This window comes from Neolamprologus brichardi, chromosome 15 (genome assembly GCF_056152115.1).
Source record: "Neolamprologus brichardi isolate AB-2024 chromosome 15, ASM5615211v1, whole genome shotgun sequence".
Lineage (NCBI taxonomy): Eukaryota > Metazoa > Chordata > Actinopteri > Cichliformes > Cichlidae > Neolamprologus > Neolamprologus brichardi.
In genome coordinates this window covers 19,563,594-19,577,695 of record NC_142118.1, presented here as the reverse complement: position 1 = coordinate 19,577,695, position 14,102 = coordinate 19,563,594, and the positions used below count along the sequence as shown (strand labels likewise).

General features: G+C 38.7%; 1 protein-coding gene across 5 annotated transcripts in view; it reads right to left on the bottom strand.

Moving 5' to 3' along the window:
• The window catches only part of fam184ab (family with sequence similarity 184 member Ab), a 206,014-nt gene that overhangs the window by 118,636 nt on the left and 73,276 nt on the right, over positions 1 to 14,102 (bottom strand). For all 5 annotated transcript variants that reach the window (XM_006805644.3, XM_006805647.3, XM_006805646.3 and 2 more), the window contains 2 exons: positions 8,472 to 8,591; positions 3,960 to 4,118 (listed from right to left, as the gene is read on the bottom strand). In XM_006805644.3, the coding sequence (XP_006805707.2) occupies positions 3,960 to 4,118; positions 8,472 to 8,591 (279 nt within the window). The remainder of the gene's footprint in view (positions 1 to 3,959; positions 4,119 to 8,471; positions 8,592 to 14,102) is intronic.

The window sequence follows — 14,102 nt, the reverse complement described above, 5'->3', positions numbered from 1 at the left end:
TATCAGCTGAGATAAAAGTAGGAGACACCCATGACTGACAGCTTGGACAGTTATCAGGTAAAAAAACACTCAGGGATAATAACACAAGCACAAACACAGACACACATCTGCATATTTGCCATCAGTACAGTGGCTCATTCTGCGGCACTGTAACCTCACAGCAAGTGGGTTCCTGGTTCAAATCATTCCTCCAGGAGACCTGGCTTCTCCTGCCGCCAAAACATGCTAGGATAATGCTCCCCTCGCTGTGCCCTTGACCAGAATAAGGCCTTACAGGTGCCCACCGCTGCTAATAATGAATATGGGTTAATATGTGGAGACTACAGCCTTTGGGTGTTTGCATTTTATTTCTTTGAGCGTCATTCTAAATCAGGGATGTCATTTTATTTAATGGGCTAGATCAGTAAAACCACTGCATAATAACATGTGGTGAAATATCCATTTCCAAAACACATGATGAACATCCTCAGATCATTTTAACAGTATGTCTTATTGCATATGTGCTGTAAATCAGTGGATCTAGAAAAGGCAAAAGTAACTTTCACTTTGTTCTGGAGGTAGTTCAATGTCTGTTTTGGATTGTTGTGTTGGAAAAGTGACGACCCAGACCTGTTTTACTGCCTTTTAAAAACCTGACACATCCTTCTTTATTCACAAGTCCATCCATCTTGACGAGATTCCCAGATCCAGATGTAGCGAAGCTTCCCCACGGCATGATACTCCTGACACACTGTTCTAACTCTAACCCTCATTAGCCATTGGTCTGGAGTCTTTAAACATATCAGTAGTTTTCTTTCCTTCCAGGCTTGTTCTATATTTGTGTTTCTCTGATTCTGTGGATGATACTTACTCAATCCTCTTTTTGTCTGTACAAGTATCAGTCCATTTACCAAACGGTCCAGATGTCTACACTGAGGGAGACGTGTTGTGAGATGATGTATATTGTACTGATAACTGTCCGTACAAGTGTCTTACTTTTCAAAGCCATCCAGTGGGCTTTGGTGGCCTGGTTCAGGCTGCTTTGTTTGACATCCCTGCTCTAAATCATAAATTCCTGCATATAGTCAATTTTTCTTTATTCTTGCCTTTGCATCTTTTTATCAGAGAGCTGCACACACTCCATAAATCTATATAATGATGTTCATTTGGTCAGCTATTGTTAGAGATTAGTTACACGCTTCACTGTCCTCCCAGGTCATATACAAGCATATACATGGGGATGATTTCATACACACTGGCTCGCTCATAAACTCATAAACAACAAAGCAGAGGCAATTTACAGCATAGCAATGAGAGAGGTACTCCTCTGCTACTTACACGAGGTGTGGAAAAAAACGAATTTAAATTATATCTCTTTATGTGTCTTAGCAGGACTGGATTGTTATTGGATATCGAAGAAACTAGATGTGATTGCATCCGAGAGGCAGCCAGATCCAGCTGTTCAATACATCCTGCATTTGGCTTGCAATCCAGGCAGATGTGAAGAAGATGAGTGCATGTGTCTCTCTAAGACTTCAATGCAATGTTTACTTCTCCCAGCTGTTATTGTGTCAAACAGTCTGTGGTCTGTCTATTGTTACTGTAATCCTAACAGACAGATCTACTTTGGAATAGTACCAGAATAACACCAGTTGTTCCTCGAGTTTAATTTACAGAACAGACATTGCCAGCTTCTGAATCTGAAAATGAAGGACTATAGAAAAGGTACACTGAGTGCTTACAGCATGTCTGTGATCTCTGGTCATTGTAATCATCTGTTTTTATATTTAGATTTTAGTTGCAAGCCTCTATTTAAGGCTGTGTCCAAAAATGTTGGCACTAATTCGTCTGTATTTTTACTCATATAACTGTATATAAAAGATGGATGCACTGTGCACCCACTGTGGCATCACCCACTGGTTAGTGAGGTCCTGCTGAATTGCTTTGCCCTCACCATCTTGGTGTTTTAAAATGGGAGATATTAGGCAGGGCTTTGATAACTGAGAAACATTGTATATACCTGAGCTGCAGCAAACTCTACCCTCCTTTTTTCACTGTGATGAGGATCCTAATTTACAAAATGAACTTCATGTTTTATTCATCTAACGAGACCATAAACTCATGTTGTAGATTGAGTAAGCCGAGGGCTTTTTTTTCCATCAACTCAACATGTGCCCATTGCACGACATTACAAAGAATGCTGGTTCTGGACACTAAGCCACATCTAAGAGTATTTGTATTTTGTAGTATTGCTGCCTTCACTAAAGTAAAGAATCTAAATCCTTCCTCTGCTGCTTTCCATGTATTTTCGTATATTAACCCTTTAAAGCCGGTCGGAGCTGACACGCTCTGTTTTGCGTAACTTTTTAAAAATCCTGGTAGCACTGCAACCACGTAAGCTAGCGCAATAATTTTTTTGCATATGAAACCGGAGGAGTTGTACTCACATCTTATGCCATCAGCTTGTCCTAGGTCATGGTTTCCTTCCACATATAGCTTTGCAAAAACTGCATAAAAAGCACTTGCAGCAACAAAAACATAATATTCCAGAAACAGGCTTTGCTGATCTGATCAGCTGTTTGTAACACTTCCTACATCCATCAGCGCGAACTATCGCATGTCCGCCATGACCTGCCCGAAACCGGAAGTGACGTTATTTTGCAGAAATGTAGTTTTTTACCATCAGGGCCTTATGAGCCTATACTTGTGTTTTTAAAAGTTATGTTTGACTTTATGACTTTCTGTGTCGTTTCTGGGATGCTTAGGACTCATATTGCACTGCTGGAAATAGTTTATTTTGATGCATATGCTGTTTTTTTGCAAATTTGCATTATAATATTTATTTTCATTTTTCCTGCAGTATATAAAAATTGGTGTATTTCAAAAATAAAACTATGAAGACACTTAAAATAAATTTCCTGTGGTGGGAAACTATTGTGCAACTTTTTTGTATTTACAGTTTTGAGAGATAAGCCTCTTAAATTTCGCTAACTAGAAATATATGTTAAAAAAACAAAAACAATTTTCAAATTTTTTGTAGTTTATTGCACTTTTTTGCAATTTATGTAATTACTATGCACTTAATGCATACATATTATTACAATTTGGGCTATAATGGTTGTATTGATGTATATCAACTTGAAATGCTCCCAGAAATGGCACTACAACATGTAAAAATATAATATAAGCTCTGGCGGACTTGGTTCTATGGTAGGTCTTAAAGGGTTAAGGCTTAAGGCAATTGTCAAGAGCTTGAAGCCTCCCATTTCCTAGGCTAATATTCAAAGCTGCATTTTCTGATTTCCCCCATGCGCTTCGCTCTGATGGGTTCTTGGCCTTTCCTGTGGCAACACAGTCAAAGGTTGGACCAAGCCAAGCTCTCTCTTTTATGTCTCTCCCTCTCTTTGATCCAACTTTTCCTTTGTCCCACCATGAGCACAACTCCTCTTTTAACTAGATGACCCAGGCCTCCTTGTTTCCTGTTTCTCTGCAAGGCCCTGCTCACATCTTAGTAAAATCAAAAATGGAGTTATAGTGGGCCAAATCATTCTCAATAAATCATCATCTCACATTCTTATGGGGGAGTTTCTTCTGGTTGACTTGTTTTAAAGAAACCTACTAAAATGTACAAGAAAATCTGTTAAGTGATGACATTACGTTGGTGTTTCCAGGTAAACAGAGCTCATTCTAGTCATCATGTAGCTGGATTAACTCGTGGATATACGTGACTAAATTTAAAAATGTATTGAATAATATCTGGACTCTATTTACAGAATCCTTGAAAAAAGAAATGAAAATGGCCTGAATGAACCCTGACCGCTCACAGCAATCTGAGGCAGTTGATGCAGACAAAGAGAGACTCTCCACTTCACAGCAGGACAGAGAAACAGACTTAATAGCGATTACCTGCAGCTGTGAGTGCAGACACAGGTGCCTCTTGCCTCCGGCACACACAGACATCACATCACTCCTCCATTTACCTGAGCCTCGGTGCAGAGCTGCATGTCTTCCACCCTCTGACGGTAGCTCTCGAACTCGGCCAGGGCCTGCCTCTTCATCCTCTCGTGGAGTTCCATTGACTCCTCCAGAGACTGGATCCGCTTCTTCAGGTCCATCTCATCGCTGATCTTGCTCTTGTACTGTGACAAACATTTAAAGTTCAGTGCTCGCTATCATCCAAATCTAGCCTTTTAATGACAGCATGTGCAGAGATGCTTACTCTGTAATTGACAAGACACAATATGTCGTGCACTTCATATCCTCCAAAACTTGATATTTTGAGATATTATGGGACATAAATGCATGCAAACACCGGTAAATAAACATCCTGGATTTCAGCTTTAATTAAAATTACTTTAAAAGATTGGCTGATGCGCACAGAATTTAAATTAGGCTTTGATTTTCCTCATTATGACAACAAATGAAAGTGAAAATTAAAAGATTAAATAGGTACATCCAATTCGGCTAAATTAATTAAATTTGCATTCAAAGCACACCAGTAAACACTGCCTCCAGGGAAACTTATTAGAGAAGCAGAGTGAGGCGATGTCTGCGTATTCAAGTTCAGCTGATCGAGGTTGGTCACATTACTCACAGCGAAGCATCGTCATTGAGGCATTGTCATCAAGAGTAATGACGTGACATATAGACCTAAATAATTAATATTCACATGATTCATAATTGATGACTTCATTTCAAATGTGGTCTGAGCTCACCGGTGATCACAGTGCAGCGCTCCTGATGTATTTTAGCTACATCATCAGCTGTATGTGATTTTATAATGATGTCTGTTTTCTGTTGAAATCTATTATAAAGTTGACTTTAGTTCCTCTTCAGCCTTTTGTCCGCCTATTATTATTACTGTTGTTATTGTTATCATATTTATTATATCATTGCGTCTAATCTTATTACGCTTTGTTTCATTTTTAATTGCTGTAACAAAGGACTTTCCCACCTTTTATGATAAATAAAGTAGATCTTATCTTAATCTTATCTTTTAGGTCAAAATGAACCAAGGCCTATGAGAACAGCTTCTCTTTACACCTGTGATACATTTCTATTATCTAAATTTCAAAAATAGGCTTTGCTTACATAATATTCATCCTCCTCCTTTTATCTTACCAGTAAAGAAGTTGAGTCAGATGTAGACGTTTAGATTCAGTACGACTTCGCCCTGGGTTGCATTACATTATATCAGCACATGCAGACATCTTTGTTCTCCTGGATACTGAGTGCTTGCTACAATACATGTCTCAGCAGTGGTCCTGAGACTCCTGAAACTCCTTTCTGCATGGATGAACCTGGTCTAACGAGATTCCCACAACGCCGTCTTCTCTCTTTTATTTTATCTGCATGTTACTAAAAAGCCAAACACTGTGTTAGATCCCAGTTACCCCTGTACAGGAAGTCTGGACTGGCTTTTTTGTTTTAAAGGGTCTGAGTTTCTGATCCTATGAGTATAGTATGAGTATACAATAGTGGGTTATTCAAAAACCATTGGCAAGGAGACTCCTAGATCTAAAAGCCTGATGACTTGTAAGCTTCTACTTGATTCATAATATGAACTTAATGTGAATGGACAACACTGTAACATTTGATATATCAGCAGTTTTGCTCTTAAACCACTTCCTTGTATTGTGGACAGGAGCAAAAGCCCCCCAACATGTCATGAAAACAGCACGAAATATTGTTGGCACAGAAACAACATCTCTAGATCACTGGCTGTGTGAAGAGGACCAAGCAAATCATCAAAGACATTGCAGACCCTGGACACAATTTGTTTAAGCTCCTACCATCAGGCAGACATTTTCAAACAATCCACAAACAAACGGACTGAACTGCAGCTTTTACTAAAGCCCCAACTCAAACATCTCCTCTGTCTGAAAACTAAATGTATGTACAGCTTTACTACTACTACATGTACTATATTTACATCCTCATTGTCCAATTATAGACCTGATTGTTCAGCATTATATATTTCTTATCTCACAACTTGGGAGTAATTTTGAATTGAATAATTGAATTTTAGTGTAATGGTCACTGAGATACTGGATGAAAGGAATAATCATTCAAATCCATTGGAAAGTGCTCAAAAAAACTCCAAGAAAAGCTTTAAAAAGATTTTCCCCCCTAAAGCTGTACTTCTGCTATGCATACGTACATATCGTGACTTTTGAAATGGTTGTGAAACTCTAATGTGCGCATGCATCTGTGCAATGACATGATTGATTTAACCATTTCCTGTTTCGAATGTTGTTTGGCTCTTTGGGGATGAGATCGCCATCTTTAGCGTTTCATAATTCTCTAAAACCAAGTACACCCTTACTGCTTCCATAGGAATTAAGTGGGTAAGTAGCAGCCAGGAGATGCTAATCAAACACTTGATTAATTAATCATCAACAAGTGTGAGCACCTCTGTAACACCACTAATCAGAGAAATTGCAAAAAAAAAAAACCCAAAAAACCCAAGAGCTACATCTCAGACTCCACATCTGACAAATAGCTCTACATCTCAATCAACATTTATCATGCTAACTGAGGCCTGTGCTTCTTTCAGATGCTCCCTTATTAGCAACGCATTTCCGCAGAAGAGGGATCCGCATATTTGATTTGGCACAAATTCTTATGCTTGATGCCCTTTGTGACACAACTCTAAATCATTTGCATCTTCTCCAAGTCTTAAACCAGGGATCTCTTGCACATTAGGTCAATGTGTTAACCACTACACAAAGATGAATATGTATGATTAGTTTGGAAGGGCTGCCAGGAGAAAGTCTGTTCTGTATAAAAGGAATATGGCACCATGGCTTAGGTGTGCACAGTTCTACCTGAGCAAACCACACAAACAAAACACAGCTTATCACCACAGACACTTCACTGTCAGCACAGTGGTGCAGGGTTGATGATATAGGCTTGTTTTGCAGCAACAGGACCTGGGACAGAGTGGCTGAAACAGAAAAGAATGAAGGTGCAACAAGGGCACAGTCGAAGTCTAACGCTGACTGAAATGCCGTAACAGGACCTTAAGAGAGCTGTCCATAAATGAGAGCCCATAAACCTCAATGAACTGAAAAATAGTAAAAAAAGAGTGAGCCTAGATTTCCAAGTTGAGCTATTATAGTTATTGCTGCCAAAGCTGGTTCTACAAGCCAGTGAATCATGGAGTGTACTAGGGCTGGGCTATATCATACCGTTCATGGTAATATCGGTGTAATGTTGGGCAACGATAGGAAAATGAAATATGCTGATAGAATATGGCTAAAACGCACATGCGCAGTGCCTTTGTTTACATACACACATGGCGGCGATGCAGAATGAGAAGAGCGAAAGTGGATCGTTGAATGAAATGGATGAACCAGAATTGGTTTGTAAAAATGCTGCAACTTCAGTGGTGTGGAACTGGTTTAGCTTTCGTCCGTCAGATACACAACAAAGCACTACTTTTGGTAGAGCATGCTAGCGGGCCGTTGTTATTACCGTGTTTTTTGGAAAATACAGCACACTTAAATTCAATCCTTTGATTTTTCTGAAAATCGACAGTGCCCCTTATAATCCCGTGTGCCTTATGTATGAATTCTGGTTGTGTTTACTGACCTCGAAATGATTTTATGTCGTACATGGTGCTCGAAAATCTGTCAAATGTTTCAGTACAACTTTGCTAAGCTATGAAGCCGCACCGCTTGATGGATTGTTGGAGCATTACGGTTACCGTAGGCAGGAGCCTCGCGGAGTGATACGTACTGCGCTTCAACATAATATTACCATATTGTGTGTGTGTATAAGTTTTGTGGATATTATACATGGTTATGCTGATCATATGTCAGCCAATTTCCACTGGAAATGCCTTTTGGTTAAACTGTCAGCAAGGAATTTGCATTTGCACTGTTACATTTTTTATATAACTTTAATGCACATAAAAAAGCTGCTTGTTTAAGTGAAAATACATTGATGGGGTTTTTTTTTGCACTAATAAAGTTGAGGAGTTGTAAAGTATTTTGTCTAGTGTCAATTATATCGTCAGTTATATCGTTATCGCAAATTTTCAAATGTATATCGCGATAAATATTTTTGGTTATATCGCCCTGCTCTAGAGTGTACTTAGTTTCACAGGACTGCAGAAAGGTATGATGCCTCTGGTCAAACTGGTCTTGTGCAGTTTTGAAGTGCATCCTGTCAATGTACCAGCTGAACGTTGTGTGGACTGAAATGCTATAATTTAATACATGTTTTATATTTATTAAATATTTAATAAATATGTCAGTTTCTTATAGATTGTATTGTGTTGTGCCCATACTCCGACAACGGTGTGTAACATCTTCTTATGTAATGTGTGTGTCCATCATCATCATCTGCTCCTATCTATCTTTAAAGTGCACACAGAAGGAGAACTTCACTGATTTCAGTCGATCAAATTGAAACATAGGAGTCAAGCAACAGAGTGTTTGTGGTAAAGAACCTAATAAATTTAAAGGAAGACAAATACACACACAAACCTGGAGTATCTTCTCCCTGGTCTCAGAAAGAATCTGCTGCACCTCCTCTTCATGAGCCTCCTTCAGAGTAGCGATGGCTGCCTCGTGTTCATCATTTTTCGTGTTCAGTGCATAGATAACCTGCAACAGAGGGAAGAAACACATTAGATAATGTACAGGATCATAATAAAGATTTAATACAATGTTGATATGGTTTTTGTTTTTTTTACACCTGACTAGACAATTAACAGCAGTATTCAGCTAACATTCTAGGACTGCTATGCTGGGCATATTGTGTTAAAATATTAATACGGGAGCTAGCAGCAGAACATCAAAGCATGAGGATAAAGTAAAGAAACATGAGAGCGGAAGAATAAATCTGTAAGATGAAAAGGAAAGGTGATATTGACGTTTTGAGGATGAAGCTCCCAACACGGTTCAAGGAGAGAAAGAACTTCTCATACAATATTTTTACAATCAAGTCCAATGAAGTCTTTATGAAGAACAGCTGGTACTTAGTGCAAACTTGGTGTTATAGACAAGGTGTTTGAAGCATCCACTATAATGTTCAACCATCACCCTAAATCAATCAATCTCACAATTTTGAGAAGTCGAGTTGGATGAGGAGTCCTCACAGGGTTTGTCCTTAAATGCCTTTTTGCCTTTTAACCAAAGAAAAAAAAAATACCCAGGACTGTGATAAAAATATGCGGGCTTAATTTTCCAAAGCTGGCAAATACTTCACGTTTATAAGATGGCCAAACCCTTGCCAGTTACTTGCCAGTTCCGAGTGCCGCAAACCGAACTCTACTATCCAGCTGCAAAATAAAAGATTCACCTTAATGCTGCAATCAACACATTTGAAAGGACAAAACTTTTGCTTTGAAGGCGAGCATTCTCCACTTCCTGTTTGCACTGGCAGTTCATAGGGTTAAAGCTGATCTCTGTATATACCTGAAGGGTAACCACACAACACCTTGACAGAGAATTGTAATTCCGCCTTAAGGCAGGACTTTAGTTAAAGCTATGTACTGCCTTAGTGAGAGCACGTTTTGGGGGAAAACACTGTCTGAGAGGATCAGTTAGGGCCTGGCTTCCATGTAAACTACAACCATGACGATCTGCTAACAAATAAAGCATTCACAAGGAGATTTTGGTGCAGCGCTATATATTTCATTGCAACCTCCAGCAACAAGTTGAAACCAGAAACCGGTTGCAGACTGGTCTCTAGACCTGTGAACCCTAAAGACCTAATGTGAGCCACAACAGTTATAGTGTCATGTTCAGGCCATTATAAAATACACTTAAAAAACAAAAAGCAAATTCAAGATTATCTGCCATACTACCAATATTTGTTGTGGTTTACTGAAACAATTAATGGTGAGACAATTTGCTGAATTTTTGCTGGTTTGCTGGAAGTTTTTCTGGGAATGCAGACCAGACTGACCAGACATGATGAAGAACTTAATAAGAACTTAATGCAATTCTAACGTCATATTTTGGCCTCAGTTCGATAGTCCTGCTGTAGCATAAATATTTCTAATGCTACTGACATACAATTAGTAGAGATGAACTGTGGTACTGTATATAGCTGGTATACAGCTGCTAAAACCTCCTAGTCCATTGCTTAATGTTTCTAATAACTCAGAAGTATCAGTGATCTCTTAAGGATCAGCTATGAATTTCACATAGCCTTACTTACTTAAATAATAGATATTAATGTTTCATATATAACTGACAGTAAATCTTGCAAGTCTTCACCTTTACTAGAGAAACATCAACATACTATGGATTTTTTTGCAATATCTTCTCCATATCTGATGCCTTGCAGTGATGAATTAGAAATTGGTTGACGCTGTGTATTGCTGGGGATAAAAATAACACAAGCAAACTGTTGTGCATGAGATTGACCTTTAAAGCTGTCCAAAAATACATGCGGCCATCCAATAATTTGACAGTGCAGTGATCCTCTGCTCAAGGGAGAATGAGAGGGAGAGGACAGAAATGGGTTCATGGGTTTCCACATGAAAAACCGTGAGACACCCGTCCTCTGCTTCTCTCCCTGCCGTGAGAAACAAAGCTCTGCGTTGCCTCTTTGAAAAACCAAGTCAATAATTCAGCACATTGAACTGTGTTTGGGTGCTAAAGAGCCTTTGTTTACTTGGGCCAAAGTCCATCAATAGAATTGGAAAAAAGTGCAGAGGAAGAAATTAGAGAAAGAAAAGGGGGAAAAAGCTTTCACTGACACTAGACACCCACTTTTTATTCTTTGCCGTGCCTTACTGGGAGAAGAAATGTAGTGCATGTAGCTTGACAAGTGCTGATGTCTTTGAGATTTTCATTGTTTATTCCCCACACACTCACCCTGTTTTTGCTGACAGCTGCAGAGCTGTGCAATGAGAGAAATAAGTCACTTTATAATCAAAGACATACTCAGGCGTGGGATGAAGCCTCTCATTTGATTTCGTAAACCACTGAAGTTGAACAGGACTGTCCAGCTTTTGTTTGGCCAAAAATCCAACTTTATCACCTCGTTTTGACTCAAATTATTGTTGTACAAGATTCTACGTTGTGTTGTTCTCTTTTGATTTTCAGTGTAAAGGTATTAATTTAGGAACACTTCACATTGCAGCTAAAGCTTAAATATTAAGGCCCCTTTATTTAATTAAACTGTTAACAAGTGTGCAATGAAACATTCGATTAACTTGTTTATATTTTAGATACTTCAGCTGCAAATAAGCCTAGTTCATGTCTAATTAAAAACAAGAAAAAAGTGTTTATTAATTCTATAAAGCAACGAATAATAGTAATACAAGTTTAACTGTGGAAAAAGAGCCATTAATGTGACGTTACATTAGTGTGTGAGGTTTATTTACATTATAAGAAACTCTAATAAGCTTCTTAAACAGTTGTGTTGGTAAATGCTTAATCTAATGTTTATAATACTATTATTACTGTTTATACAACCTTATTAGCACATAGTATATCTTAATACATGCAATAGATATGAACTAATATTTATTACATGGATTTTGACATCATGCATTACCATTTACTGTCCTGGCAATAATAAGATGCTAATAAGACATTATGCTAATGATCCTGTAAAACTGCTCTATGGCTGTGCAATTAACTAAAATTTTGTTTCAATTTCTATTTTGGTTTCTACCAATTACTAAAATGAGATGATCAAAATCACATAGTTACTATGTCAGATTCTGTTTTAAAATAATCATCTTGTTTTGCTTCCAGTACATCACTTTTCTGTACATTTGATCGGACACATTTATTCACTTCAATTATAGTAAAAGTTCATAGAAATCCACTTAAATAAAAATGGAAAATAAAAGTGCATTAAATCATCAGTACTGAAAAAGTAATTATGATTTTGGTCATAATCAAGCAGCCACAGACTGGTTTTAGGTTCAATTTCAAGAAGAAGAAGAGCTTTTCCTCCTCTTTAACGTCTCTCTCCCCTGCATGTTGTAGCAGCTTTAGCTCAAACCAAAAAGAGGTAACTTTAATAAAACTGACCCAGGTCTGTGGAAAAACTAATTTTAAGTAGGAGTTCAAGAAGGTGACAAATAAGTACTATCTTTGCTAAACGTTTATGATTGCCATGATGTAGCAGGCCATGTGCGTTTAGTAGCTGACTTAAAGGAAGTGATGTGTGTGAGGTTTTGGTCTGTCTTTAGTCTTTAATAGGATTTACATTTAATGGAAATCCAGCTACAGCTAGACTTGGACTTTAAAAAAATGCCAGTATAGATAATTCATAGTGGTGTCAGAGAACAGGCCAGGGGATCACTAAAGTCAGCAGAACTGGTCCCCTGATGCTCATTAATGTTTGTCCAAAATTTATAGCTGTTGACATATTTAAGTATTTCAAGCTGTTACAGCCATATGACCATGTTCCTCCTCCTTGTTGTCCACTCTTTGTTGTAGGCCAATTAGTGCGTACAGTGTACTTGTTCTTCATCCCAGCTTCCTCTGCTTCTTGGGCAGGTGTCCCAGTCCAAGGCTCTAACACTAATTACAGCGGCTGGCTCAAAAGAGCTGCCAGTTTGTCATTTGAGATAGCAGTGATTTAAAGTGAGGAGTTTGCCCCGTGTCTCTTTGTTTGTAGCGTTGTTGTTTGGTAATCTGGTTAACACTGAATGTACCTTAGAGGGATTTGTGTTCTGCTTCAGATCTATGTGCTTGCTTTATAGTGCTTTAACTCTGTAACCGGAGACACTTATCTGAGTGTGGAGACTGTTTTATCGGTTTACAGTTAGGATTTCTAACTTTTTTGTTCATTTTTGTCTCCTGTGCTGTTTTATTTCAATTTACCCATTAATAGAATAGAATAGAATAGAATAGAATAGCTCTTTATTGTCACTGTTACAAGAACAATGAAAGGCAGTTTGGCATCTCTCCATGTGTGTGAAATAAACAATAGCGTTAGTATTTACAAAATAACACAGACAAATTTACATTTACATAAGAAAGATATGTACAAGTTATACATGGACCTGCAAATATCTTCTGTTTGAGACTGTACCTTCTCCTTCTGTGGTCAAAAGATTGACTAACATCAGTACACCCATGCAATCCATTCACACACACACACACACACACACACACACACACACACACACACACACACACACACACACACACACAGCCTAGTTTATGTCTACAGGGTAGTTTTATCCGAGAAGAATTACAGCCCGTGTTTTCCTTCGGACCTCTCACTGTAAGTCTCCTTCACTGTGTTCACAAATGAGCAATGAAGCACCAAAGATCAGAGACAAACTGCAGAGAGGAAAATAAGGCCAAGAAAAATTTGGTTTCCTCCAAAATAAAACATCTTTTCCTCATCAACACGCCTAAATTATTCAGCTCGGCTCAGCCGCTCATCAGCTTAGGAAGCGAACGAAGCCAACGTAACGGTTAGACGAGCTAAAATCTCCATCAGAGTCATCAGCACACTTCTGCAGATGAAATGCACTAATCATGATGCTGTTGGGTCTGCACACACACACACACACACACACACACACACACACACACACACACACACACACACACACATACACACACACCAGCATAAACTGTCAAGTTCCTGATGAGCCAATGAGCCCATGTCCAAACTCATCATGATAATTTGCCTGACAAATGGTCAGAGACAGAGATGTGGAGGGAGAGACTATTGTGTGCGTGCTTGTATGCGTTAGCACCCACAACAATGACAAGTGCAGCCTGGGAGATAAAGCCTGCAAATATTGCCGTCATTGTCACCCACGGACACTGAACAGTGTGTGCCAGTAAAAGACATTCTTCTAAAGGTTATTGCAGATATAAGCCAATATCTTCTGCCAGTGCTGATCTATGTAAAGAGTTTCTTTAGATCAGCACCTTCTGAGAAAATTTGGGTTAATTTTAGTATTACACAGCATATATTCAGCATTAGATGAAGACCCATCCTGCCTGGTGGGGCTCTGTGAGAGCATCGGTATACACAATTTAGGGGACTTTCTCAGCCCTAACTGATCCTCTCAGACAGTGTTTTCCCCCAAAACGGGCTCTCGCTAAGGCAGTACATAGCTTTAACTAAAGTCCTGCCTTAAGGCGGAATTACAATTCTCTGTCAAGGTGTTGTGTGGTTAC